Source organism: Fusarium flagelliforme (assembly GCF_020744385.1).
Source record: "Fusarium flagelliforme strain FIESC 12 MPI-CAGE-AA-0113 chromosome Unknown B0J16scaffold_1, whole genome shotgun sequence".
In the NCBI taxonomy this organism is placed as follows: Eukaryota; Fungi; Ascomycota; class Sordariomycetes; order Hypocreales; family Nectriaceae; genus Fusarium; species Fusarium flagelliforme.
Window position 1 is genome coordinate 790901 of NW_025763503.1, and position 26472 is coordinate 817372.

General features: G+C 49.6%; 6 protein-coding genes across 6 annotated transcripts; 2 read left to right on the forward strand and 4 right to left on the reverse strand.

Moving 5' to 3' along the window:
• Positions 1-3700: 3700 nt before the first annotated feature.
• B0J16DRAFT_326265 (uncharacterized protein) lies at positions 3701-6736 on the reverse strand. Its single transcript, XM_046125982.1, has one exon. It carries the CDS (start codon positions 6577-6579, stop codon positions 3859-3861), a length of 2721 nt encoding a protein of 906 aa, XP_045988251.1. The 5' UTR covers positions 6580-6736; the 3' UTR covers positions 3701-3858.
• A 204-nt stretch (positions 6737-6940) lies between these two features.
• Positions 6941-7802, forward strand: B0J16DRAFT_326269 (40S ribosomal protein S21). Its single transcript, XM_046125983.1, has 2 exons — positions 6941-7079; positions 7153-7802. The coding sequence occupies exons 1-2, from the start codon at positions 7048-7050 to the stop codon at positions 7382-7384; spliced, it is 264 nt and encodes an 87-aa protein (XP_045988252.1). The 5' UTR covers positions 6941-7047; the 3' UTR covers positions 7385-7802.
• On the reverse strand, positions 7803-10555 carry B0J16DRAFT_277429 (DNA photolyase, FAD-binding/Cryptochrome). The gene is made up of 3 exons (XM_046123809.1): positions 8939-10555; positions 8691-8891; positions 7803-8630 (listed from the first exon to the last, which is right to left on the reverse strand). Exons 1-3 carry the CDS (start codon positions 10288-10290, stop codon positions 8285-8287), a joined length of 1899 nt encoding a protein of 632 aa, XP_045988253.1. The 5' UTR covers positions 10291-10555; the 3' UTR covers positions 7803-8284.
• Positions 10556-11092: 537 nt separating this feature from the next.
• Positions 11093-12902, forward strand: B0J16DRAFT_2903 (XRCC4-like factor-domain-containing protein). The gene has a single exon (XM_046124246.1). The coding sequence runs from the start codon at positions 11171-11173 to the stop codon at positions 12797-12799; it is 1629 nt and encodes a 542-aa protein (XP_045988254.1). The 5' UTR covers positions 11093-11170; the 3' UTR covers positions 12800-12902.
• Positions 12903-18832: 5930 nt separating this feature from the next.
• Positions 18833-21355, reverse strand: B0J16DRAFT_390528 (uncharacterized protein; the record flags this gene model as incomplete). Its single annotated transcript, XM_046131891.1, has 2 exons — positions 18833-20193; positions 20351-21355. 2 exons carry the CDS (start codon positions 21353-21355, stop codon positions 19294-19296), a joined length of 1905 nt encoding a protein of 634 aa, XP_045988255.1. The 3' UTR covers positions 18833-19293.
• Positions 21356-23749: 2394 nt separating this feature from the next.
• Positions 23750-25503, reverse strand: B0J16DRAFT_377078 (mid region of cactin-domain-containing protein; the record flags this gene model as incomplete). Its single annotated transcript, XM_046130821.1, has 3 exons — positions 23750-23767; positions 23833-23865; positions 24091-25503. The coding sequence occupies 3 exons, from the start codon at positions 25501-25503 to the stop codon at positions 23750-23752; spliced, it is 1464 nt and encodes a 487-aa protein (XP_045988256.1).
• Positions 25504-26472: the final 969 nt, after the last annotated feature.

Genomic DNA, 26472 nt, shown 5'->3' on the forward strand with positions numbered 1-26472 from the left:
GGTGGGCTAGATTGCTCTGGAATGAAGAGAATGCGGGCGTGGCGAGGCCATCAACGACCGGGTGCGGTAACGCAGGCGAAACCTCGACTGTCAGGACTGGCTGTCGCGAAGCCAGAAGAGGCTGAGAAGGCTGTAGCTGTGAAACATAAGACGTTGGCTGGAGAGAGAAAGACTGGACTCTGGGTCTGTTTGGGTCTGGGTCTGTGTCTGTGTCTGGGTACCTGAGGAGTCGACGAATGCGTTGCTTGACAGCCAGAATGATTGGGAGAATGGAGTTAGTTGGTGGGGAGTTGTTAGTCTAGGTTCTGCTGTAACGTAGGTCGTATTGACGATCCCCGGGGTGCCTGCCCTGCCTTGGCACCAGCGCCAGTCAATAAACGACCCGAACTGACAGACAGACAGTGACAGTCAATATCGTGGTTGTACAGTAGGGTCACTAAATTACCGGGGACTTTTTTGTCGTCTATCGTAGGGCCATAGGGCGGAATGCCTGTAAAGAGTTGGGGTTGACGCTAACCATCAAATCTGTCTCAGAGCCTGCAGAACCTGCCAGAGGCTGGGGTTCCTATTTGATGGCTTCATTCTTTTGATTATTCATTCATATCGGCCAAGTCAGCACTAACTCCGTGTTTGGTATTAGCACCAGAGACCAGATTCGATTGTTGTCGTCATCAAAGAATCTCGTTTTGGTTCGAATAATGCCCGTGCTGCAGAACTTGTGCTACAGTCCCTCCCTATTCTTCACAATTCTTCAATGCTATCGATAACTATAAACTATAAACTTATGGTTAATTCCGAGTTAACTGTTAATAATAGTCGTGAAATCATCGTCGGTGTCGGGCTCCCGAAGCTTCCGCTTTCTATATCAGTTGCCTTGCCTCCGCTGCCGACCTAGTATTCATCCGGAGAGGGGTTCTATGAGGTTGTCAAAACATGTAAAGAGTGCCAAATGAATGATCTCACTATTGGTCCAGATCAGCTAATAGTGAAAACGGAGACCGACAATATCACCGAGCTCAAATTACAGACATGGATGGCCGTTATTTTATGGAAGGTCGACACTTTAGACCTTCCGTTCAGGCTCTTAATCAATTTGGTCTGCATATTAGTGTGGTTTAAACGCAAATATGTAAGCATGGAAGTTAGGAATGTCATTGATCTTCACATGCAAGCGGAGTCTAGGTCGGCAATGACGTCGAATCGCGGTTCATTTAAACCCTGAATGTCTAGCCTCTCACGATACAACCGACCAAACTTATCAATATCACAGCCCATACGGCACTTGGCCTCGTGATTGTAAACGGGAACGGCATTTCGTTCCATTAGATGGTGCTCGACATGAACGCCTTACGAAGGATGGGGGTTTGTGACATATCACAAGTCAATTGCCTTGCATTGATCAGCTCTCAAGAAGTGAGATCGCCTTCCGCACGTTATGGTAGTGGGATTGAAGGTTTAAGGCAATTGGTATCACTTGACACATCCCGCTAAGTTAGACGAGATGCAACGCCAATTGAAGGATGCGATTGGCAGCCTTCAATGCCGTGGATATGCGGCTTTCTCCTTGACAGCGGAATTGAACACATCGAAACTCATTTGGTTGGTGATAACTGCGATGTGCCTCCGGAGTTCCTTATCTCTCTTGATTAGAGATTGTGTGCTCTCTGGCAGCTGACCACTTGATGGTGGCATACAACTCAACTAGAATGGCCCTCATCTGCATGAAACAAGCCATTGCCTGCTCAGATGTCCTTGGATGCCAACATGCCTATGGACTGTTGAACTGATCAATCTGGGATACCATAAGACCCCGATATCATCGAACGGTACGGCCCCACTAATACCGGAGCGGAAACACGAATCAGGCCGGATATACTCAACCAAAGAAGCCGCATCGGAGCCGGCGAGTCTACAGCAACAGATATGTGGCTCCCTTTCTCGATGATCTCTTTGTTGGCACTATAATATTGGCTCGGATCATGGTCACAATCTGGTCGCTTTAGCTCCGAGAGCTAACGCACCCACGCAACCCTCTACGTGATACCTGCCAGCATTCCCACCTAACATGAGCTTCAATATTCTGCCACTTTCCCTTCTGCAGTCCCGATCCTCGCTCAATGGCGTGGGGCGGGGGTCCAATGCAGTATGGGATCATTGCTCAGCTGCCCTACTCGAATCAACATCCCACCAGTAAGGGACCGACAAGTAAGAGTCTTATGGCGAGCATGTACGGTAAATAACGGTCTGAGATACTGCTTTCGGTGAAGTTGTGGGCGCCAATTCGGAGGGGATTCGAAGCAGAGCCTCATTCTTGCCACAGCCATTAGATGTGATCAAGGTCGCCTATACAGAATGCCAGTTTGGGATACCGGACTGTAGCATTGCCAAGTAAGTAATCCCAGCTGATTCGTTGGCTTAAATGAGGGTCGGCTATTAGTGTGGTGCGTTTTATGCATGTCATGGATGTAAGTAAGGGTTTCCCAAGGCTAGCCGGGCCGCTGGCGGGGTTCAAGCGCCGAAGCTTGTGTTGAATTGGAAGCATGACCATTGATAAAGATAGCAAGAAGCAAATAAGTTCTCTGGGTTCGATGCGGCTTCCCCACAGATTGAGAGAATGAAACCAGATCCGGCGAACGGAATTGAAAGGATAGATCCGTGAACGAGGTTTCACCGGTCCATTGTGCCCCACGAGAGACCCCAGAAGCCAGGGAAGTTAGCTGCAGTACTCAAGATGCTTGATGAGCTGTCATGATCTGCTAGAGACATAGACAGTCAATCTTTCCAAGATGTCTGCAACCATTACCCAAGTTAGCAGTAGGGACGCCGATGTGCCAACCGCATCCTTTCCCCCGATAAGGAATCCCAGCTGCTATGCGCCGACAACGCAGCCATCTCATGTATCTCATGTGCCCCAGATTGGCTTTACAGCGGCGCAAGCAAGGCTCGCGAGTCGTCATTGGCGCATCATCTGCACCGTCAGATGCATCGCGGGTAGACCGATGAGAGAGCTACACCCACATCGCGGCAGTAGACAAGAAATGCAACATCGTCTTTCCTTGATGGTGTAGCTTGAATTCCTCTAGTGGAGAAGAAGGGCAAGAGCAGAGCCGCAACAGATGTGTAGTGATATCATTGGTGTCTGGCGGTATAGCTCGTGATCGAATGTCGAGGTCGGTCCTCTTATTGTGTTGTAGCAAGCGGAGATGATCTGGTGGTGAGTGCCACAACCTGGAAATATAAATTGCCGACTCTTTCACCCGATACCCTGAGAGCTTTCTTCTTCAATCAAGTCGTTCTCATGAGTTCTTCCACAAACACTCAAACACTGCCAGCATTCAGCAAAATATACCACAACCATTAAACCATCCAATCGTTCTTGACACAGCATGCCTGACCAGACTCCGTGAGATTTCCCACATCGTTTTGTTTCCCAACTAATGGTAGCAGCATGGGTACCTGGCTGGGAGAGACCAATCTGCCCGACGTTTGGGCAGGACAGGGGCAAACAAACCAGAAATCTGAGCCGAAGAACAATAAACCTGAGAAGAAGAAGAAGAACTAGGTCGCAATGAAAGATACGAATTGATACCCGCGCCGGCGCACTTGGACATGAAGGAACCAGAATGTATATGTGGGATGACGCCTCAGAGAGGTTCTGTCGTTTATGAGTGTATTCATTATAGTCTTCGTATAAACATGAAGCTCGTCTTTATCTATTTGCACAGTGAGTTGACTCATTCAAGTTTCCGCCAGACTCGCCAAAAGCTTTGGCAGGGTATCGAACGCCATGTGAATGTAAATAGTAATACCAAGATGATAAGTGCCATAGAAGAACGCCGTAGTCGCCATCTGATGGTATCAAAACCGCTTTCGCTCCTTACCGCGGCGGCTTACTCGCGCCACACAACACACGCTTTTGAACTCGCACCATTTCTTGACATCGGCAGGATTTACCTCTCCGTCAAAACCGACACGACTGAGCTCGCCCGTATTGAGCCACATTGCAAGATCTTCCAGTACGAGGGGTTCGTAGAGAAGTATTTTTTCGTTCCATGATGGTTCTTGAGGGTCTGTAGTCCGTGGAGCTGACTTGACAGCATTGGTGATATGCTCAAACAGAGCAGCTTCCGCATCGGTGGGCGTTGCTGTGAGGTCGTCCGACTCTATATCTTGACTGGTTGTGAGAGATATATCCAACGGAAGCTCGGAAGAGAATGTCGGTTCAAGGTTGGTCTGCGGAGAAGATGCGAAGTTGCTAGCATCATCTTCAGAGTCAGGTATTTCTATGACTGATTTTTGTGAAGCTTTGCCAAGACGAGGTGACGTGCTTCGCTTTGATGACGAGGCTGGTTTGCGCTTGGAGGGTGAAGGACTTCGTGGCGAAGAGTCCAGGCTATCTTTTCGTGGCCGGCCAGGACCTCGTTTAGAGGGAGAATCAGTGGCTGATGAAGAATCAAAGCTGTCTTTTCGTAGTCGGCCAGGACGTCGTTTGGGAGTGACTGGGGGTTGGGCGGAAGGGGGTGGCTCCTGAGGCTCAGAGGCACTGGGACTGTTCCTCCGTGTTTGTTTTGTAGCCTTTTTGGGACTGCTTGTGGTCTTCGGGGATGTTTTTGGTTTGGAAGTCTTGGGGGTTTTGGACTTGGCGGAAGGTGACTTAGCTGTGACATGAGCTGTGGTATGAAAGCTTGTCTGGCCCAGACGAGCCTTGCTCTGCCAACATTGATCAAGTAATGAGATCATCGCGCTTCGTCGCTTGATAGGTTTGAAACCGAATTTCTTGACTTCCCTCGCAAGGCGGAGGTCTGTAAAGCCCTCGTAATTAGGTCGCGGTGGTTGCGGTGGAAGCTCAGGCAGTTTCTCAGCCTCATCAGCCATATTTTCGTCAGTAATCTTGTCCTGTCCAGGCACTGATGGGCCGATGTTCGTGCTGACCGAAAGATCACTGTCGGAAAAGTAGGGTGAATCACCCTCAGAGGCAGACATAGCCCTTTCACCAGGCAATGCTGCAGACTCCGGTAGCTCAACACTGTGATCAAAGTCGTCAAGAACGTGACTCTCTTCAATCGTAATAACGCTCTGGTCAGCGACCATATTATAACCAAAGGGGTTTGCATCAGCACCCTCATCTTGTAGTAGTGTTGTATCCTCTATTAAGTTTATGACCTCCACATCGAAGAGGTCTCCTTCAGCATCCCGAGCGGCCGCGTTCCAAAGGTTGGTTCGTTGCTGCTGTGGTTCGATGCCGTCGCTATGGAGAGGCATAGCAAAGTCTATGTCGTCGTTCTGATTTGACCGTCTCAAAGCAGCTTGAAGATCTCTCAAGACTGTTGGAGATTCTTCCCTGGCTAGCTGACTAGAAGTTCCAAAAACAAAATCTTGATTAGCCACCTGTGCTAAGGCAGCGCTTGGCGATAGCAGAATCGGTTTAGGGGGCACCTTCTTTTTGGTGGCCTTTGTGGTTTTCCGTCGCGGCTTTGCTTTGCCTTTGGCATTGTCTGGCTGCGCATCAGCTGCAGAGCCAGTGTCATTCTTTGTTGTCGAGAAGTGATCCAGTATAGAAGCGCTGGGTTCAGGGTCAGGCTGACTAGGCACCCTGTACGCAGCGGTGGCAAGTTCTGTGATCGTTCTTGGCTTCTTCTTCTTTGGTGGCTTTTTCATGGGCGACTTCCCGGGTTCTGTAATCGAAGAGTTTGTCCCTTTTGTCGCTAACAGTTCAATACGCTTTCGTTTCTTGAGAAAACTCGAGTCTTCATCCGAAGGAGGGGCAGAGTGGGATGCTGATTCCGACGGGTCTTCTATACGAGCATAGCCCCCGACAAGATTCTTGAAAATGGGAAGTGGTTGACCTGCCTCCGAAGAGCCCAATGTCTTAAATGCGGATGAATCTGAGTCAATATTGACAACGGTCTTCTGAGCGGGAGGAGTCCAATCCAATCTCCGTGCAGGTGCTTGTTCCAGATGAAGGGGTTCATTCACATCGATCTGATCAAGTTTCTCGGGGACGTCGGTTTCCTTTGCTGGTGGGAAGTGGCTACTCATAGTACCAGTCTTCTTCTTTGGCTTTGTTGCCTTGGACTTCACTTTTGTATCGTCGGCATCCTTTCCGTCGTCATTATCTTTTGAAGATCCAGCCTTCGCCGATGGTTTTGCCTTGGCCCGTTTCGGAGCGGCTGGCTTTGATACTTTCGGTTGTCGAGGCTTCCTAGTCCCCTTTCCAGTGATTTTCACTACTACTATATCATCTTCGGGTTGTTTGAAAGGAGTAGGGTCCCCTGCTATGAAGCCCCCGTCGATGGGAGGTTCATCCGCCGGACCCGCAAGGATATTTGAGTTGACAGCAGTGAGAGGTGTTTCGACCAAGGGCATCGCATTGGCCTTTGTTGTCGATTCTGTTGAAGAATACAGATTGCGTGCAGAGATGAAGCCAGGTGCTTCAATGGGAGTCTGATGCTGACTTGAGCCTTTTGCTGCTAAAACGTCCCGAAGAGATGGAAGGTCAGGAGATGAAGAATTCACATGAAGTGGTTGGCGATTTCTATCGCTGAGTGGCGACAACCTCGAGGGATCAGGGGATGCCATAGCGCTCAAGATTATGGACCGAGAGCGCAGAGCGCATCTCAGGCCCTTTATTCGTAACAGAATGATGTCGAGGTTGAAAAGGCGTTGAAAATGAACAACGGCGGGGTCATAATATGAAAACGTATTATTTTGCCTTATTTAAAGTCTTGGGGTCATGAGATGGTTCGCCTTGAGGCAAGCAAGGGGTCGCCAAAAAAGACCCACGCTAGGGATTGAACACTTGCCTTCGCGAGTACTTTACGCGCTGTCACATGACTGAGCGACACGTGATTAAGAGCGTGACCTGCTCCACATGGAAAGAGCGACCAACGCAGTAGGGCAGGAAATTATGACCCACACCACAGACTGGTTGCCAAAAGCACCAAAATTGAAATTGCTCTTCCTCCCACTTTGCGACGACTTCGACTTCACCTCCCGCCGACACAACCACTCAAAAACCCAAAACCACCCCCTCTCAAATCAGCCAAAATGGAGAACGACCGCGGCGAGATTGTGGACCTGTAAGACATCACTTTGGAACATTGGAATAGGATGCGCGATGGGAGAATCATGATACTGATGCAGCATCACCAGTTACGTCCCCCGCAAGTGCAGCGCCACCAACCGCATCATCAAGGCCAAGGATCACGGCTCTGTCCAGATCTCCGTCGCCAAGGTTGACGAGAACGGCCGTGCCATCCAGGGCGAGAACCACGTCTACGCCCTCTGCGGCTTCATCCGAGCTATGGGCGAGAGCGACGACTCCTTCAACCGACTGGCCCAGCGTGACGGCCTCCTCAAGAACGTCTGGAGCGGACAGCGATAAATCAATCAAATTGTGGGAAAAAGTTGATCGACATCTGGTTCTGAGAATCCTCGACAAAAGGAATTCTGATACGAATGAACCACAGGGTTTTGGGTTCGGGCACGAAGGCAATGGGTGAAAGAAACTAGGGTTGGCTGCATCTAGCAAATCCACTTCGAGGCGTTCGGCTCGATTTTGAGACAACATTACGATATCCCGAATCCGTGTTTGAAGATGTGATGAACTGGTTATAATGCACCCGATACGGCTGGCGAAGTCTCCTCGGACAGACTTCACAAGTCAACCTACTCCGAGGATTCTGGGGCTACTCTGATGGTCTCCATGCCGCAGATTAACTAGGCTCTGAAAAAGCCGTGGCGCTCAAGTCGTTTGCTATGGTACAGATACGGGTCTAACATGAATTTTCAATTATGTGACTATCTTAAGCATGTGCAGTTGTTTTTTATTTGATATGATTCTCCAAAGTCGTTCATACGGCCGTAACGTAGATGCAGGTTCAACGCCTGCGATCACCAGCCAATGCCAACTTTTGGTCGTTCCGATAACAATGTATGGTACTCCCAATGACAAAACGCTCAATTTCGATTATGCCTCAGCTACCCCAGCTTAGCTTTCTTTCTTCGGATACAAGTCATGGTAATTAGTCTTGTTCACACCCCCCAGGATGCCTAGACGTGTGAACCAAGATGGACGAGCGTCAACCTGAGACCCGTATGTCATCTACCCACACCAATGATCCAGATAGATAAGCAGTCCTCAATGTATCAGAAGAATTGGCCCCCAAAAGCATAAGAGACGAAATAATTTGGTCACTATATGCTGGCTTAGACTGGCACTTAGGCTACTCTATTAAGGTAACCTGAGCCTTTGACAATTCTTCTGTTACCCGCCTGACACCCCTCACTCGTCAACCGCGAGTCCCTCTTTATACACAGCAAGTGCTCGTTCCCGGCAGTCCTTGTGTGTGACAATAGGTTGAGGATACCCATTCTTCTTGGCTTTGGGACCAGCACCTCGATTGTAGGGATCATGGATCGCTTTACCTTCAATGCCCTTCAACTCAGGAACCCATTTGCGGATGTAATCACCCTCAGGGTCGAACTTCTCGCTTTGTAACAAGGGATTAAAGATGCGGAAGTATGGTTGAGGGTCGACACCAACACTGGCACTGAAACCCCAGCCGCCATTGTTCGAGGCAAAATCACCATCGACAAGATGCTCCATAAAGTACCTTTCACCCTTTCGCCTGGCTACAAGTTAATATGGCAACACAAGAAAGGGGCGCAGCGTAGGATGAGTAACTTACCAGTCCAACAAAAGGTCCTTTGCCAGAAACGAAGCGACAATCATGCGGCATCGGTTGTGCATGTAGCCCATGGTGTTCAGCTGTCGCATGGCTGCATCAACGATTGGGAAACCTGTCCGGCCCTCGCACCATGCTGCAAAATGGTCGTTATCGTATGACCAGGAAATGTTTGAGTATTCCGGTTTGAAAGGTTTATTCATGCTGCTCATGTCAGTGGATGAATAGGTTTCTGGTAGTAGCTTTCTTACCAGACATATGGCCAGTGAACCAGAACATGCTTATAAAAGTCGCGCCAAGCAACTTCACTGATCCAAGTCTGAATACCGTCGTTACCTCCATTCAGTTTCTTGGTTTTGTTTCTGTCACGCGCAGTCCGCACGCATGTCCTCGCACTAACGGTTCCAGAGGCCAGATGCACTGATATGGAAGAAGTAGCTGCCTCGGCCGGTATATTCCTCTTCTCTTGGTAGTTTCCGATCCTCTCGTCACAGAACTTGTCCAGGCGCTTCTTTGCTTCATGCTCTCCACATGGCCACAGTGAACGTATACGCTCTTTCTCCTCGTCGCCAAGTCGCTTGCTCTTGGGAGCTTCGGGAATTTCAACATCGAACAGCTTCTTATAGTCTTTGCGCGCACTGTCTGGGTTCTTTTCTGGCTGTTCGTACAGTTCCAAAAGATCGAGGTTCTCGTGTATATGAGCGACCCATGTCTTGTACCAAGGGGTGTAAACTGCGTATTGTTTTCCAGCACCAGTGTGAAGCTCTCCTGGAGGGACGATACAGGTATCGTGGACGACTTCAAATGCTTTACCGTTCTCAGCAAAGTCTTTGATCATTGCGGCTTCTCGCCTCAATTCATCAACCTCGTATTCCATGTTGGCATACAAGTGACTTGCACCCCATTCATCCATTAGCTCCAGTATCCGATCTGGGAGATGCTTCCTCTTCTCAACCGTCTCCACATAGAGCGGGATGTCGAGTTTTGCAAGGTCTTCCTTGATGACTGAGAGTGTCCGCAACATAAAATCGATTCGCGCTGGAGATCGTAGATGAGCCTCGTAGTCTTGGGGACTAATGATGTATATGGCGATCAGGGGAACGCCCGCTTCCTTCGCCTTGTCACTTGCCAAAGCCAAGGCTCTGTTATCCGATATCCTTAAGTCCATTTTGAACCAATGGACAACCGCTTTCTTGACATCGATGCTTTTGCGCTCCTTTGCCGTGACCTCCAGGGCGTCGATCAGAAGTTCAATGGGGCGAGGAAGACTGTTATCGTTGTAGGCGCGAGCTCGCGCATTGCTCATTTCTGGTGGGTAGAACTTGCGAATTGCAATACCGTTCTCCTCTGCTTCATTGGCTTTGTGATGGGGTTGGCGCAAAGCATCTGATGAGCTAGAACCGTTTGTCTTGGACGTCTTTGCCTTCTTAGCGGTACTCGCTGAAGGGGACGAAGACTCGCGCTTGAGTCGCTTAGAAGGCATTGTTGTGAATCTAGCAGAGGACGAAAATATGCTGTTTCGGTGTGGTTGAAATTTCAGTACAAGGGACGATCGGGAATCTACCAGATGCAATAGGCGTATATGCGATGCAAGTCGCGACATGGAAAAGCGTGTACGATTTGCAGTTTTGGTCGCATGCGCAGAGATGATTGATCAAGAAAAGGAGAAAATGCGCCAGACTTTTATTATGCAAATTATTCCTTTGCTTTTCCTACTACAACCCGGTAACGGATACTAAACAACACTCGTGGCTGGCTCCTAATAAGGTAGAAAGCGTGGAGCTTCGATTTGAAATACGTCATGACGTCCCTGGCGATCGAAGCTGCCGCAGAACAGATCTGAGATTCATAGATCCCTAGGGGTTTAGTGACCGATTTATTCCTCTGATTGGTTGGGAACGGTCTGTAACCGTCTGGACGGGCCCGTGCTGTCGAAATTGGTATGGATCCATTGAATAATAGATGGCCAGGCAGATGGGTGACAGAAGAATTATCCGTCAAGAAGTAGGCTGCTAAAATAAGGTAGCCTAAGTTTCACTACTAAGCTGGAATAAAGTAACCAGATTATTTCGTCTCTTATGCTTTTGGCGGGCAATTCTTCTGGCACCCTGACGCCAAGGCAGGTTGCTAAGTTGTCCAGTGAATCCATGAGGAACAGGCCGTTTCCCATCTTCTATTTTAATTAAACATCCATATCCATTGAAGAGATGCTTGTCAGCCGGGTAGTGGATGAAAACACGATGCTTCTTGCTTCATCGGATTAAGTAGGCACGGTAGTTGTGATTCACCTTCGGTAGGTATGTTAGAGCTTTGTGATTGGTTGGATTTCTCACAGGCAGGAGCGGCAGATTCTCTGATGCCTGCGCGCCTCATCTCACGCGTTTCTATTATCACCACTTCATCACATTACACAACAATATTCCTACGACAGTAATTTTAATTGAACAACACACTGCCGTAACCGTCCCTTGGCTCGATCAATCATGCCCCAGACCAAGTCATGGCGGCCACTGCCGCTTCAATCGTCTCCCGATTTGCCTGTGCTCTTAGTGTCTTTCCATACAGAAGCATCTGCCTACACGATTCACATAACCGATATGGCAAATATGTGGGCTGAGACACTTGAACGCAAGGCAATCTGCATGAGAGGCTGGAATGAGAATACCAGCATCGACCCCAGTGATACTCCAGACAACATGGCGAAGTTCCTGACAAGTATCAGTACCGCTTTGGACTCTTCTCAGCCAGGACATGATGAAACGAGTCTTCGCCTAGACCGTGATACCAGGTCGGAAGCAACAGGCGAGCACGATCTTGTCCTCAACATTACTTGTGAAATTCCTGGACTCCAACCGCTCAAGTGGCCAATGTTTCTGAAGAAGTTGCCTGCTATCAACATAGCCACTAACCTGGTACTTCCGCTGATTCAAGCACACCATACAAAAAATCTGGAAATTGAATCTCTAGTTCTGAGCCTGGGGCAGAAAGATGCGATTCTTACTAAACTTTTGGACAAACTGGAAGCCATGGGCACGGGCATGGAACATGTATTCAATGCCTTCTCTGGCAAGAAGAAGGTTTCAAGGGCAACGGCAGCCGAAAAGGTGCCTGGCCTCGCGCCTTTCGACCGCCGACAATGGAAGAAGGATCTCGAATACAGTCAAGAGAGTCCAGATAACCCGCAATCCTTAGTGGAAAGTGTTTTTGAACAAGGAGGACTTGAATTCGAGCCGATGTCGAACAGCGCCGAGTCACCTTTGCTAGATCAATGGTGGAAAGACTTTCAAGGTGTTTCATCTGTTGTACGTCAGAAACAGCCCAAAGCAGCTGTCGCGGACAGTTCATCGACAGCGAACGACAAGGAGAGGTCTGCCTTCGAGGATGGAGATGACGACTTCCAAGTTCAATCCACACCCCCACACCTTGTCTCTAAGAGGAAGTCGACCGACGCAAAAGGAACACTGGGCACGGATGATGGCTCTACAGAGGGAGAATCAGCAGGCAGTGTATCACCCGTCCGAAATGCAGGAAGGGTGGACAAGCCAGCCCGCCGTCTGGGTGCACTGGGTCGAAAGAAGCAGTCGACTCCACCTCGAGCCCCTGATCCTGTACCATCTCAGAGCACGTCACTTCCAGTGCCTCAGCAGAAAGACGATTCGGAGACAGCATCCGAAGGGGAGGAGGAGGACGCAGCGGTATCACCTCCAACGAAAGACCCAACACCGCCTCCTGTCTCCCCAGCGCGGCCTGCGGCAAAGAAGAGCGGCCTTGGACGTATCGGAGGTGCCAAATCAAAACAGTCAGCTGGAATAAACGCTGCTCCTATTGACCTGGAGGCGACTGAACCTACGGAACCCAGCACAGCGGCAGTCTCCCATCGCCCTCCCAGGAAGTTGGGTGCCATTGGGAGACAGAAGGCCGATGTGGAAGATCCAGCGTCAAATTCTAACGAAGGCGTTCAACGAGGCCGGTCCGCTGCAAATGATGCCACCCCGGAGCCCAAAATAAGAGAAACTTCGCAGGAAAGGGCTGATAGACGACGAGAGGAACTCAAAAAGGAATTGGAAAAGAAGGCGGCAGCTGGTCCCGCGAAGAAGAAACGAAGATTTTAGCTTCAATTATGTTCTCATCGCCAACCTCACGTTTTGGATGGTTATGGTCTTTGGAGCGAGAGATAAGGGCCACAAGGTCAGTCCCTTTCACATCAGCGATACTGAGAAGAACAACTGCTGGAGTATCCTGGGTCCAGATCGATGAATCTATTCAAGTCGATGATTCTCCTGACACTGAAAACCAGGCTGCCACAGCCTCGAAGCCATGCGCTTTTGTTACGGGGGCTGCATGGAAGCAATCCGACTACTTTACCCATTCTCACAAAACAAGCGCATTCTTATTAAGCCAGCTATCCATATTTTGCATTTTCAATCTCAACCAGCGTTCGAGCGGCTTTGGTCGAAATGCATCATTCGTTTCATATGTGTAGACAACGGAAAGACGCAGTATCTACCCGCCGGTGCAGAACGCCATCAATACACCCACATGTGTTCATGTTGTGAGAGCCGAGCAGGATCAGACTCGTGGAACCCCATCCAATGTACAAATTCCAACATTTACGATTACACTTCAAGCCTTGATTAGCTCGGCGGAACCTTTCAATATATGCACACCAGCACCACTGTTCGACTATACATTGACGGCAATTGCACCGGTATATGAAGAATCGATGCCAAATCGGCACACGCTCCTCAGGCAACAAGATACGCCGCTCGTCCGGCTTCCGTCGTGAGAATCCTCTTCTGTATTGGTGACCTACCGAAAGCCTCAGTTCCAAGCAGATTTCGATGAGCCTAACCTGCACACTGATGTCCGATGCCTGCCGGAAGCCCGCCGCAACAATATCATTACATGCCAGCCAAAACCAGAGTTATCTACGATGGACCACACTATTGATAGCTCGTCCGGTTGAAGACCTAGAGTTTCCGGAGTTTTCGTGTCTCATGTTCATGTAAGGCAATGGAGGTCCTGCACACAAATTGCTACTAATCGTCCGCTTGGTCTCAGAAACGACACTTCTCATTATTAGCCCTGGAACACACTTCCCTTTACGGATTGAAGTGGTTCTGGGCAAGTGCTACAGTATTTACAGCAATAGTGTTGCGCTTACCCACAAGATAGCAAGGCCCAATGACCAACATTACAACAATCGTACGATTGAGGCTTGGTGAGGCGTTCCATAGCGTACGGCTGGACAGGCGCTGAAGACACTTCTTCAATTTCCAGGACACCATAATATGAAGAACTGCCAGACTCGGTCATGTCGCATCACAGTGATCTACTCTCATTGGATAGACTCTAAAGCATTGTGTTCTAATTGAGGGGCTATCCTGGACGTTGCGACCAGTAGCTACTGGGCCTACGTAGCCCCCATACACCATCTGTCACGCGGCAGTCGCACATACAACGGCAATGCATCAAACAGACGAGATGGTGGCACACGCAGCGGGTGGTTTCTCGTACTCGAAGGGCGGTGGATCCATGTCAGTCTGGTTTAGCGCAAGTTGCCAAGAAACGCCGCCAGGAGTGTGCTTAGGCGCGACCAGTGAAGATGCGTGCAGAAGCTAGAGAAGTCCGAAGACCATGTCAGTGTGGCATTACAGAGTCCCCTACAACAAGGGTCTTCTTGCAGGGATCAAGAAATGCGCACCCAACGGACCCGAATCTGGCCCTGGCAACGAGAGTTGCTGCAAAGAGAGACGAAGGAGAAAAGGGAAAGAAGGGTTGGTTGATGCGCAGCGATTTGGACGATTGATGGATCGCACCACGCGGGCTGTAATATCGACAGGGCTGATATGGAGGGATGGTACTCCGGACCAACTCTTGAAAGATCAAGCCCACACCTTATCTCGCATGCCGTCGTCCTGTTCCTTGGCTGAAGTGTTTTGGTGGACCAGCTGGCTCAGAAGGATGCTCTCAGACACAGACGGGTCGGCGAACTTTCGAGTCAGAATGGCCTACTATCCAAATGAGCAATGACTCTGATTATCACTATTACCTCAAAGGGTGGCTTGAAGATCATTGCAATTGGCAAATCGTCGTCTTGTAGGCTCGATTGGACCCATGGGTGGGTCAGATGTTGGTTGAGCTCTGTTAAGATCTCAACAAGCCTGGTTGTTGCGATCTGGTAGCGGAATCTGCCCAGATCGTGATTATATCTCGATAGTGGATCAAGTGGCTGCCAATGTCCATTAGATCGTACCAGGTACCGGGTTATGGAATATGAGTCCGACCGCCGATGTCGTTTGATGAATGGGACGGGACAAAACAACAGGGGACCATGATCGACAATTAGCCGGTTAGCATCACCCTGGTTGCGCCAGGACAAGTCACGAGTTGCAGTGCCTTGTTGGCGCTTCATTTACATGCTTATCGCGCATTGCTGAGATCTTTTTACGTACTGTACTCCTGGCCGTTCTGAACCTGCACAAATGATGCAGTATTGTCAGTCATGGTTAATGATTCGCAACTCCCCCGTACCACGCCATCAATAGCAGATCAGGGACCAGAAGTCTACCAAATTGGAAGTCGTGCATAGCAGACTACTTCAATTTCGAGCAGCTGGCATATGCCATGTTGGTGACGTCAACTAGCTGGCCAAAGATAGACCAAATGAATGCTTCTGAGACAGGCGATCACCACCATCTCGCAACACGAAATTGCATATTTTGTTGGTGGGAGCATGACCAAGAATAGGTCACCGTGGCTTCACAGGGCGCGAAATGATCGGGCATGGGATATCGAGATGCTGCGCCGCAGCACTATATGAGAGATCGGGATTCCATCTCACGCTGCAGGGTTGCATCGATACTACTTGGTGCTGACCTTCTACGCAATTTCTCGATGTAAGTAGGGATGATCTTGGATATTCTTCTCCGATCACTTGAGTACTGTGCATTGCGACGCCGGTCGTCTACAATGGATGTGTGAGTCGCGAACCCCGACAAGCCTCGCTTGCACCTTTGACCTTCAGCTTTGAAAGTTGATTGAAGGTACATCATCGGCAACGTCAACTGTACAGCTGCAGCAGGCTTTAATCTGCAGATTAAACCGGTTCGGGGATCAAGGGAAACCATTCCATGCTACGACAATAATAAGAAGAAGTGTAAATGGTTGAAAGCTTCAAGAGGATCCACTCATACATCCTGGAGGTTAATCATGCCCCGCTCACTCGAGATGTTCTTGTTTCAACAGACCGTTGGTGGGATCAGCCAGGAAATGCCATGCGGTCATCCTTTTCTTGGCTTCTTATTCCCTAGTCGTCGAGCTGCAGAAGACACTAGACAGGCAGACAAGCGCTAGAGTACGTGCTGAACTCGCAGCGCCGCTAACGGTTGATCACAAGCCATGGTTGGTGCAGAGCGCCTTCTTCCTATTGTCATTGTTGGCTTCAAAGCTAATCTTGAGAAAGTGCCCCCATTTTCTAAACGGTGCAGCATATCGGAGCACACAACAAAAGCAGAGGCGCTTTGCTTTTTCTGCCTATTCGAGCTTCATCCTATCAAGCTGGGTATGCAGAAGAGCTAAGGCTCGGAGGTGTTACGAAGAAAGGGACAGCGGGACTTGGCCTGGTCTAGAGAAGTTACACCCAAGCACGATGGTCATTACCCGGCCCGTTCCTGGCTGAGTTTAAGGTACTGCAATTGACCTGTCAAAGTGTCAAACGCCCACTGACGATGAGTAGTGCAAAACCAGCGGCCGCTACTTTGAAGTCTAATTCGAAAAAGAAAGACGGAGATCCTATTCTATTCTATGTCGATCCCACCTACATATCGGACAACTCCACATCTCCATCAATCATGCTTTTTCCTTTTCTCGTCTGTTTCATCATTAATTCCTCTCTTCTCTTCACAGCACACTCCGCACACCGCACAGTGCATATGCATACAACAGTATTGAATCTTGTGTCACAATAGTGACCATATTCTCGGAACTTGTTGGCTCTTCATGACTGAGATCTGAGCCCGCAATTGACAAAAGGTCTCAGCAAAGACAACATCTTGTTTAGTGATAGGCATGCTGGATAGCCCCACACCACCAGCTCCATATCGTGGACTGGGCAGGCAAGGGATGGGCTAAAGCAATGACTGTCTATTGTACTTGGTTGGCAGTGTGTGGACATAGAGGGAAAAGAGACAAAGCGCCTCTATTCATAAAACCGCTGCCTACAGGGATGCTGAAGAAAAAAGGAAATTGGAAAGAGACTCGGGCCCGGAAACAACCCTGTGAGACACATGATGAGGCTTGACTGCACGGGGAATACAATTTGGGGTCTGCTTCCACTTAGTCGCTGCTGTATCCGTACTGCAATGGTAACACTGGGGTTCGACAGGCGTGGGCATGCAGGCAAGGTGTGTCCATTCTATTGAGAGCCTAACCGAGCTTCTAATAATACAACACTCGGCAGACGTTGCGTTGTATGTACTGTATGTGTTTCTACAGTACAGAACAGTGCTCGTCACTATCCTTGGAAGGTGGAATGCCCGCAGCAGATGGCCTCGACTGCTCCCTTGCGGTCGAAACGGGCCCCGGAACCGATAAGCAATTGTCTCTATGATCCTGGCATCCATATCTGCGGCTCGATCCTTCTCTGCTGATCCTATTAGCAAGTGGAGAATCGGGGAACGTCGGTATCCCGCTCTCAGATTTGAAATGTCTGTGTGTTATCTCCTTCTCATTTCCATTGATTCTCAACGATTGCCTTTTCAAGAAGGGAAGCAACGCCAATGTCTGAGCTCCTGGCGATCATACCAAGCCATTCTATAACCTTCCTAGCCTCACTTGCCCTTTCACTTCTCGTGGCATTCCTCCCCCCACTTTAAGAGTACATGCTGTCGTTCAGCGCGATAAAGTCGCATCGCTACAGGGTCAAGGATGTCATGAATGAGGGGCCCGGATCATTTCCCGTTGGCTCAGCTGTCCTGACCCGACAGATTGGTAACCAATGATACTGTTGCGTCTCTCAACAATGGCCTCATGAACCCAGCCTTTCCCCACTCGCATCTGCGGAATTTGAGCGATCAATAACAGGGTTAAGTGGGGGGAAGCAAGACATGGCCTTCTAGGCTCGATGGTACTGTAACCGTACGAGAGCACAGAAGTAATTGACAAGTCGCAATAGGTGTCTAGATTACTGATCCTCAAGTGGCAGAAAGAGTTTAGAGTTACTGTATTGTATTTTTGTTGGTCTAACAATGCTATGTATCCTTCTATCGGACTGTGTTTATCCCATTCGCGATTTACCATATCCGGCCGTCTTCAGCGTTTTCGGACGAGGTTAAACAATAAACGGGCGCAAATCAACAATACAACTCAAAAGAGGCCCTATATTCATGTTGGTGGTAAGAAAGGGCGGTGATGATGTGTACTCTTGGTATTGGTATTGGTACCGCAAGCGGCATGGGAAAAATGCACTGGGGGTGGGAAGAAGCGCTTGTGTGTTGAGGTCATGGATACAAGAGGGGGGGGATGGGGAATAACAAGCCATTTATGATGGTGATAGATAATAAACAATAACTAGAGCAAAAGACATTAAGAGCACGCTTTGTGCGAGAGACGTTTCGCTCAGCAATGGCCAACCAATAACAATGATGCCTCTTTGTTACTCCTCGGGGAGCGAAAGATGAAGCGCATCGTCTAGACAAGATCCATGAAGCCACCCATAAACAGAGACAAGGAAATGAAAGGAGAAGGGGTAAAACGGGTAACGGTGATGAAGATGACGACAATGATGCCCGACCAAAGCCCAAGTCTCTGTGCCTGCTATGTTGTAATGCAGTAATATGAACACAAGGTCCACGTTCCAGGAAGCTGGAAATATGACAGGTATCGCACGAGGGGGAACCAACATATGACAGGAGTGTCCGCCTCTCGGGCTCGCCTGTAGTTCCCTCGATATGCCCATGGCCATAGCATTGCCAAGCCGACACCAGTTTAGTTTAGCTGCGCAGCAACTGTAATTACTAAGGTCATCGGTACTGGTACTGTATGAACATCAGGCTCAGCCAGCCTCGGCGCTTCGCGCCCAACCCATGACCGCGAGTCGACTCCCATCCTGGGCCATGTCTGATCTGGGTTCGGATGATCTGTGTTCCGTGGACTTCACCTATTCTTGAGTAGGTAGGTAGGTAGTTGTTGGTGCTGTGCTTCTAGGTGCAGTTGAGATTGAGATCCTTGTAGGTTCCAAACTGCCACCATCTTCATAATCTTACGCCGTTGTGAGAGAAGTCGATTTGCTTTTTTCCAGAACCAGTAACCCAGTAATGCTCAGTCTCAGCTCCTCTTTTCGCCTTTTCTCACACACGCGTTTCCCGCGGTGACTTTGCTTCGTGGACTCGGAATTTGACTCTTCTCATAGTTTTCATTTTTTGTATTTTTCTTTTTTTCTTTTTCCCTGACTTCTCTTCTCTCTGATACACAGGAATTGGTCATATCAATGACCATGCATTGTGTCAAACCACCAACGGGTGGAGAGAGAGGCTAAGAAGAAGGCATTCGGAGGATTTCAGACCACCCTAACGTTCGGAGGATTTCAAGGGCTCTGGCCATCAGATCAGAGTCCCTGGCAGTTCCAGTTGTAGGCAGGGTTGACGTTAACGTTAGGGCCGATCCCTATGAGGCGTTCGTTGACTCCGACGCTAGGAGTATTGTGACCGCTGCCTTGATAGACGCCTGTGACGTCTGCCATAGTGTACGGATATTCGCACGGAGATGAGCCAAGGTACTGAGCGTGAGCGCCACTAGGAGGGAGCGCATACGCGGTAGTGCCATGGGTATGGGTGGTCGCGCTAGGGCTGGAATTGGCTGCATGCGCGTGTATTAGGTTCGGCTCTGGCAGCATGAAACCAAACGCATTTGAGTCGGGTGTCATTGGAGAGTACTCCTGTTCGACGACCGTTTGTGGCATCCTCTCGATCCGCGGCATCATCACGTCTTCGTAGCCCTGTTGTTGCGGATGCGACTGTGATTGATACATTCCCGGCATCGTTGCTTGTCGGATGTGATGAGCTTGAGGGTGGGCCATCATGTGGTGGGGCGTCGGTGGCATGTTGGTGTTCGGGTTCATCTCATGGGGGTAATGATTAGGACCAGGACGCCCGCGTAGACCAAACTTGTTCATCGTGGGATCGAGGGCTCCCTTTCGACTGGACGACATCTTGGCTGTGGGACTGCCGTGTTGGAGTCGGTGATCGTACGGGTGATGGTGGAGTCTAGTTGTCACAGTTCGGCGTGGCTGCTCCTTGTTCTTACGATATTTCGTCGTGCTCTCAACCCCATTCTTCACAGCCCAATCCTCGAGCATCCATTCTGTTGGCTTTTTAGGTTCACCAGGCTTGGCAGAGTACAGATCTGCTCCGTTCGACAACGGCTCTGACGACTGCTCGTGCTGTTTGAGCTTCTGTTCTCGTTGTTCCTTGTGTTCTCGTTTGATGAAAGCCTGCATCAGGATCCACTGTCAGCCTTAAAGCACTAAAAAAGAATTGGCCCGTGTGTGTGGGTTTAGGCTTATGCTTATGCAGCAGGCTATACCTGGAATTCGGCAGGGAGTGGAGTGTATTGAAGCGAGATCCGAGGGCGGGAAACTATGGAGAGTGCAGATTGTGACATACCTCATTCATGCTCAGGTTATGGCGGATGCTGTTCTGCCAACCTTCGGCGTTCTTGCCTGGTCGCCTTTCTGAATGGTCCTTCTTGATGTCCTTGTCAGTGTTCTCACGGAACCACTGGTAGATCTCTTGAAGAGTCATGGCATGATCTGGCGTGCTCATTAGAGCTCGCCAAAGGAGCTTAGCGTACGGTTCATCGGTCTTGGCATTCGCTGCAGCGCCTTGAGGTTCCAGTGCTTCACTGTTGACCTCCGGGCTGGCACGATACCTTGCTTGGCCTGCTGGAGATTCTGGTCGAGCCTTCATATGCACGGGAGTTCCGAGAAGCTGCTCGTGTGGGGAACTAGTGCACGACAACGCTCCAATTGAGGGACTGGCGATTGTTGCTGGAGAGTAGATTCGTGGCAGACCATCATGCTCATTCTCGAAACCCGGGCCCATGTAGCCGCTCGTGAGAGGCGTCAGGACCCGAGGGCCTCTGACTGGATATCCGTCGGTTGATGTTGGAGTGCAGACTCGAAGGTTCTTGAATGAGTTCTGCTGGCTTTGAAGCGTCTCCGGCTGAGGCAGAGGAAATTCTGGGGAAGACCACGTTCTTGGTGAGATGGGTGAAGGGTTGTAGCAGCTCATTGGGGCACTGCCGCTGCTTGGAGAGCTCTGGTATGAACAGTTGTCATAATCATCAGGTCCTGGTGGAGGTGAAGGCCAAGTCTGGTAATGGCTTCGAGGCGGATAGTGAAAACCTGAAGTCAGGGAGGCGTACGGGTTGGCATCATGACCCGGATGTGACCGCTGGTTCTGGTTCTCTTGGTGTTGTGACAGGGTCGAGCCCAGAGGGAGAGCACCAGTTGATGAGAGATGAGATGGTTCATCTTGAGGGCCCGAAGAGAGGGAATAGTATGACTCCATACCGGTGAGCTCTGGCGCGCAAGGTGAGTGTTGCCCATGACCGGGGAGATTATTCGTGTAGCTGGGCTGTTGTCCTTCGCCAGGAAACGGTGAATCCATGGCGGTTGTAGTCAAAGTCAAAGACCACTGTTTGGAAGGAAGTACAATAAGGTCTCGTGGTCGTTTGATGATGTTCTCGGGGACAAAGTAGATTTCCAAGTAGTGGGAAGCGAGGAAAGAAACTAGACAAGATAAGATGGATGAGGCGGAGTATGAAGAGGAGGAAAACGGGGAGATAGCAAAACGTTACAATAGACACAATAGGACAAGGCAAGGACGGGGGGAGAGTGCAGAGCAGAGATGGCGATATATGATGCCGAAGCAAAGACCTTTGTGCCTCCAGTCCGCTCGTTTGGGGTAGGGCGTAGAGTCGCAGGGCTGATTTCATGGGCAACGGCTTCGTTTAGACGGCGATCCGTTGATAAACAACTGCCCGTAGACAGATTCAGAAGTCTTGGCTTTTCAGATCCTCCTACACCTCCTTCAATAACCCCCATCGAAAGCTATGCTATGGACATGGACCCTAAGATCGTAGTCAGGACCGGACAGAGTGTATGGGTGTGGGTCGAGACAGGACGACGACGACCAACAGGCGCCCAGAAAAGCCATTTTCAACTAGGTCTGGGGTCAGTTGCATACAAGGGAAAACGGGCAGGGACACACATATCTCAGACACGCCCCGGGGGGTATACCTCATACATATGGAGCTCCATCACGGCAAGCCAACCTCCACTACTAACATGCATTTGTATTTGTGTACGGATATGTGTGCGCTTGTACTTTTGTGTGCTGTGCTTTGCTGTGTGCGGCCATCAGATACAATACATACAGTAATCTGAAGGACGTTGGACTGGGACGCGCAAACGAGTTCCCACTGGGACTTTTCTGTCTTCTCTGACTGAAGTTATAGGGTTTGCATTGCTCAACTGGCACTGTCCACGCCAGGAGGTACATGCATATGTATACCCTGGTCTTCTGAAAAGCTGCCTCATCGATTGTATGTATATACACAATACAGCTTGTGGAGTAACCTAACCTTGCAAGGGTGGACAAGACAGCAAGTAATTAATTGCGTCCTCAGTAAGGAAAGGTCTCTCCTCCTCCACGGTCCAGAACTAAACGTGCAACCCTGTAGATACTAACAAGAAATGTGCCGATGCTCGTTGGACCGGTCCGGAATGACTTGTGTTGCATGCCCCCTTTGCGTATCGTCAAATCTGCCTTTCTCTCCTGTTAAAACGTCCCGGGCTCATCTTGCAAGTCTGGTATCGGGACAGCACCCTCCATACCATAGCACATGTTACCAAGACGGCATCAAGTCACTTGACGGTAGCTCAGCCGGCTTGTACACTGGTAAACGGGGCTATCGTGGGACCTATACGTCTCAAACGGCACCTTGCATTTCAAACGATACCAATCAGGACACCAATCTGAATACCAATCACAACACCAATCAAATCGTCGGTTGATGCCCGTCCCGTTTGAATCTCCGTTTTCAATCTCTTGCCGTTGTGAAGCAATATGGAAGCAGCCGGAGAAGCCGCCAGAAGATTGTTGGAGCATATAATCATCTCATCACTGCACTGCGGACCGATGCATCAAAGAATACATATAGAACAATCTTTCGAAGCTTCATCTTGAAGACTATGGGTCAGGGAATCATGCTTGGGTTGAGGCAGCTGTTCCGACTGGTGGACTGCACCGAGCCTTTCTGTTGTATTGCTGATTGCTCACGATCCGCGCAGATTCCCCCTTCAAACAAATCAATATTAAGCTGCCCACGAGGTTTGGTGCTATCTGTTCGACACGCGGTCCGTGAACGCTTTGCGACTGACAGTCTTCGAGAAGACTTCGCGTGCATATCGCCCAATGACTCCAGTTTGCCTGCCATATCCGTCCAGGTGCGGCAGTCGAAACACTGCTGCTGCATGTCTTGAAGCTCTGCTTTGTCGTATTATTGTGCTGATGCTGCAGGAACAATGCAACTTCTTAGCTGGTTCGCTTGTCCTCATGCCACATTGATGAGATGAAACCGCAGATGTGAGGACAAAGCAAGAGGCACTTGCTGCTCGCTGTGCCTCACTCCGATCACCTGCTGAATCATCGCCTGCCTATCTCTGCCCAACACCAGCCCTACACTAGTCCCGGCCTGAGGTCCCGAATGAGAATGCTTCTAATAGGTAGTACAGGAACAAGAATCAACATGAGTCGGATAAGCCACACATGCAGGAAGCTATTAACAGCCATGGTGATGCAATCATTATGGAACGGGCGGTCTGTCCAAACCCGTCTGAAAACTTGTTTTGCTTTGCTATCCAACTTTCAACCATGATGAAGGTGAGAATGCGAAAACCGAATTGTCACTTTTTGCAGCTATTGATAGCCAGGGTTTGCACGAATAGGCGAGGTCCGGAACAAATCCATGGCAAGAGAGCGATGGGTAGATACCCGTGTCTATTTCCTGTAATAGATCTAGAATCATGTGTCAGTATGATAGATCGAGCAGGACCAACAGATGTGTGTTTTTAGAGTCATACCTTCTTGAACTGAAAGTGCAGCTGCAGAATACCCTATCGAGTGAGGCTGGTTAGTTTCGCATGTTCCTGAGGGTGTAGTGGAGGACATGGCGCTTGCAGGTACGATGCTTAAAACGGCTGTCATAAACGTGGACCGTTCTAGGTTGCATAAAGTGCATCTCAACCAACGGCCAAGAACGTTACCACAGTATGAGCTCGCAAGGGCCAGTGCATGGCCAGCCCACCCACGTGAAGCGCAGTAAGAAGGGACGAACATACCTTGTCAAAAGAGCTCTTGAAGCCTCGATCTTTCTTGGCGCTGTAATCCCATTCTCGATCGACAATACGAAACGCAATATCCTCGTATGGGGGGCCTGCAATGAACCTGATCAGGCACGTGTCCTCCTCGCCAGCAGCAGCAAACGATTCTCCACGTCTGCGGCCGTGTTCCCGAATAATCTTGAAAGTTGGTGCTTTTGTCTTGTCGATGAGTTCTGGGTAGAAAATATTGAACTTGTAGCCCTGGACAACTTTGGGCGGTGGGTTATCGTGATCATAATGGGTCTGGTTATACTTATTCCAGTCGTAGCCCATCTGCACACGATTGAAGTAACGTGGTTTTCGAGGCTTGTACTTGTCTGCCCACTGCGGTTTGGAAGTGGTCACCGCTTCCTCGCTTGTAAATATCTCCTCGTTCTCGTCAACACCTCTAGCAACCTCGCGATCATACAGTGCTTTGGTAGCCTGAGAGAAGTCCTCATTGTCGGCCTGAGAAAAGCGTTCAGTGCCAGGAGGGGGAGCTTTTCCTGCATGGCTTGAGGATGAAACATATGCCGGCGTCGCCGTTGGATCTGGGGAAGCTGACGCTGCGGCTCCTGGCTGCGCGCCGAATGTCACCTTGGGGGCAGAAGTCGCCTGGCCCAACGCTTTTGCCTTGGCCGGGTCACTCTCCTTGAGCTGCTTGACGCGGATCTCCTTGATTGTCTCGTATACCTGGCTTAGCTTGGCACGAGCTTTCCACACTCTCAGGCTTTTGAGCAGCTGTTCCCAATAATCCGTATCGATGTCTTCGTTCAATTGTAATTTGTTCTTGATTTGCTTTTCCAAGGCCTCCAACTGGTCGTGCGTCTTGGGGGCGAGAATCTTGTCAATGTCGTCTGAAACACTGCTCACAACCCTTCTCTCATGTCCGTGCGGGTCTAATTTTGCCTTCCTGTCTGCGCAGATGGTCTGGAGCGCCCTCCAATATTCGCGGTTGGTAGGGTTCGTCTCGAGTACATGATAAGAGGCGATATCAGAGTCTAGCTCGGCGATCTGCTCGCTATTCAACGACGCAATAACGTCTCCGGGTGCAGGGATGTCGATCGCGACATCGGCTTCGTCGTCGTCGAATACGTCGCGATCGGTATCGATGTATCGCAAGTTGAACGCAAGATAGTCGATAGGTTTGGCGCGACCTTCACGGATGCGAATATCTGCCTTCTTCTTGGACTGCTTCAGTACGAACTTGTCCTCGTCGGCGACAAATTGGCGCGACTGCTCGTCTTGGGTCAAGTACTTGGGGTTGACCTTTGACGCAGTGGGCTTTGTTGGTTTGGTAATTCTGTTGGTAGGGTCGTGTCGGGGGGATGTGACATCTCGACGGTTGGGGGATCTTCGTCCCGCTAGCATTGCCTTGCGCCCAGGATCCATAATGACGATGATGATTGATGATTGATGCTGTGATGGAAGGGAGTCAGGAACCAAATATTGAAGCATAAAGGAAGCGTTAATCTTATCGATAAAAAGTGGATATAGAGAAATCTTATCAGATAGCAGCGATCATGCACGTGACGTCACTCAATCAGCAGCACGTCCTCGTTACCAAATGCGCCGAAGTGATAGCATAGCAATCAATTAAATGTTCATAAAGGATAAAGGATGTTATTTTTGCATTGAAATCTTTACTGTCATTCTATTCTTACGATGGTGCGTTGGTGTTTGCGATATTCAACGGGTTTCAACGCCATCATTCCATTCACGAGTTCCACTTACACAGCAGATCGAGTCTTTTAAGGGGGCATCATTCACATTGTACCCAATGCACACCATGCACACCTATGGATGACTCTAGATACTTCCCAAGGTAATGAACGACATACCAGACTCAAAGAGTCAACCGAGGATCAACTCAGCTGAGAGATAACTTGGCTATGTCGATTGACGTCTGGCTTACCCTGCATTCTCACAACATCAAACCAGGATCAACAGAACAACATACCGCCATTCACGCCACTAACCATTAAGCATATCGAATAGAGCTTATCGTATGAGAATTGAGCGCCTTCCCCGGAGTTGTCTACGCGACGAGCCGCCTTCCCAACAGGGATCGTTGCGTTTATTTGAGCAAGTTTATTATGGTCTCAAACTCGCTCTCATCCCCGCATAAGCTCACCCGTTTTGGGACGACTGTGATGCCAAGTACGTGAGAACTTTGAAACTTATTCCGAATGAAATCTATGTAAAATGTTCATTTCATGTTATATACGAGCAGTCAAAGCTCCATATAATAAAGTATTTGAAAGGCGAACAAGTGGGTTGTATAGTGGTATCCACGAACCCATTGAAACCGCTCCGGCCGAGACCTGTCTTCAACCGGGCACCCACCTTGTCCATATTCAC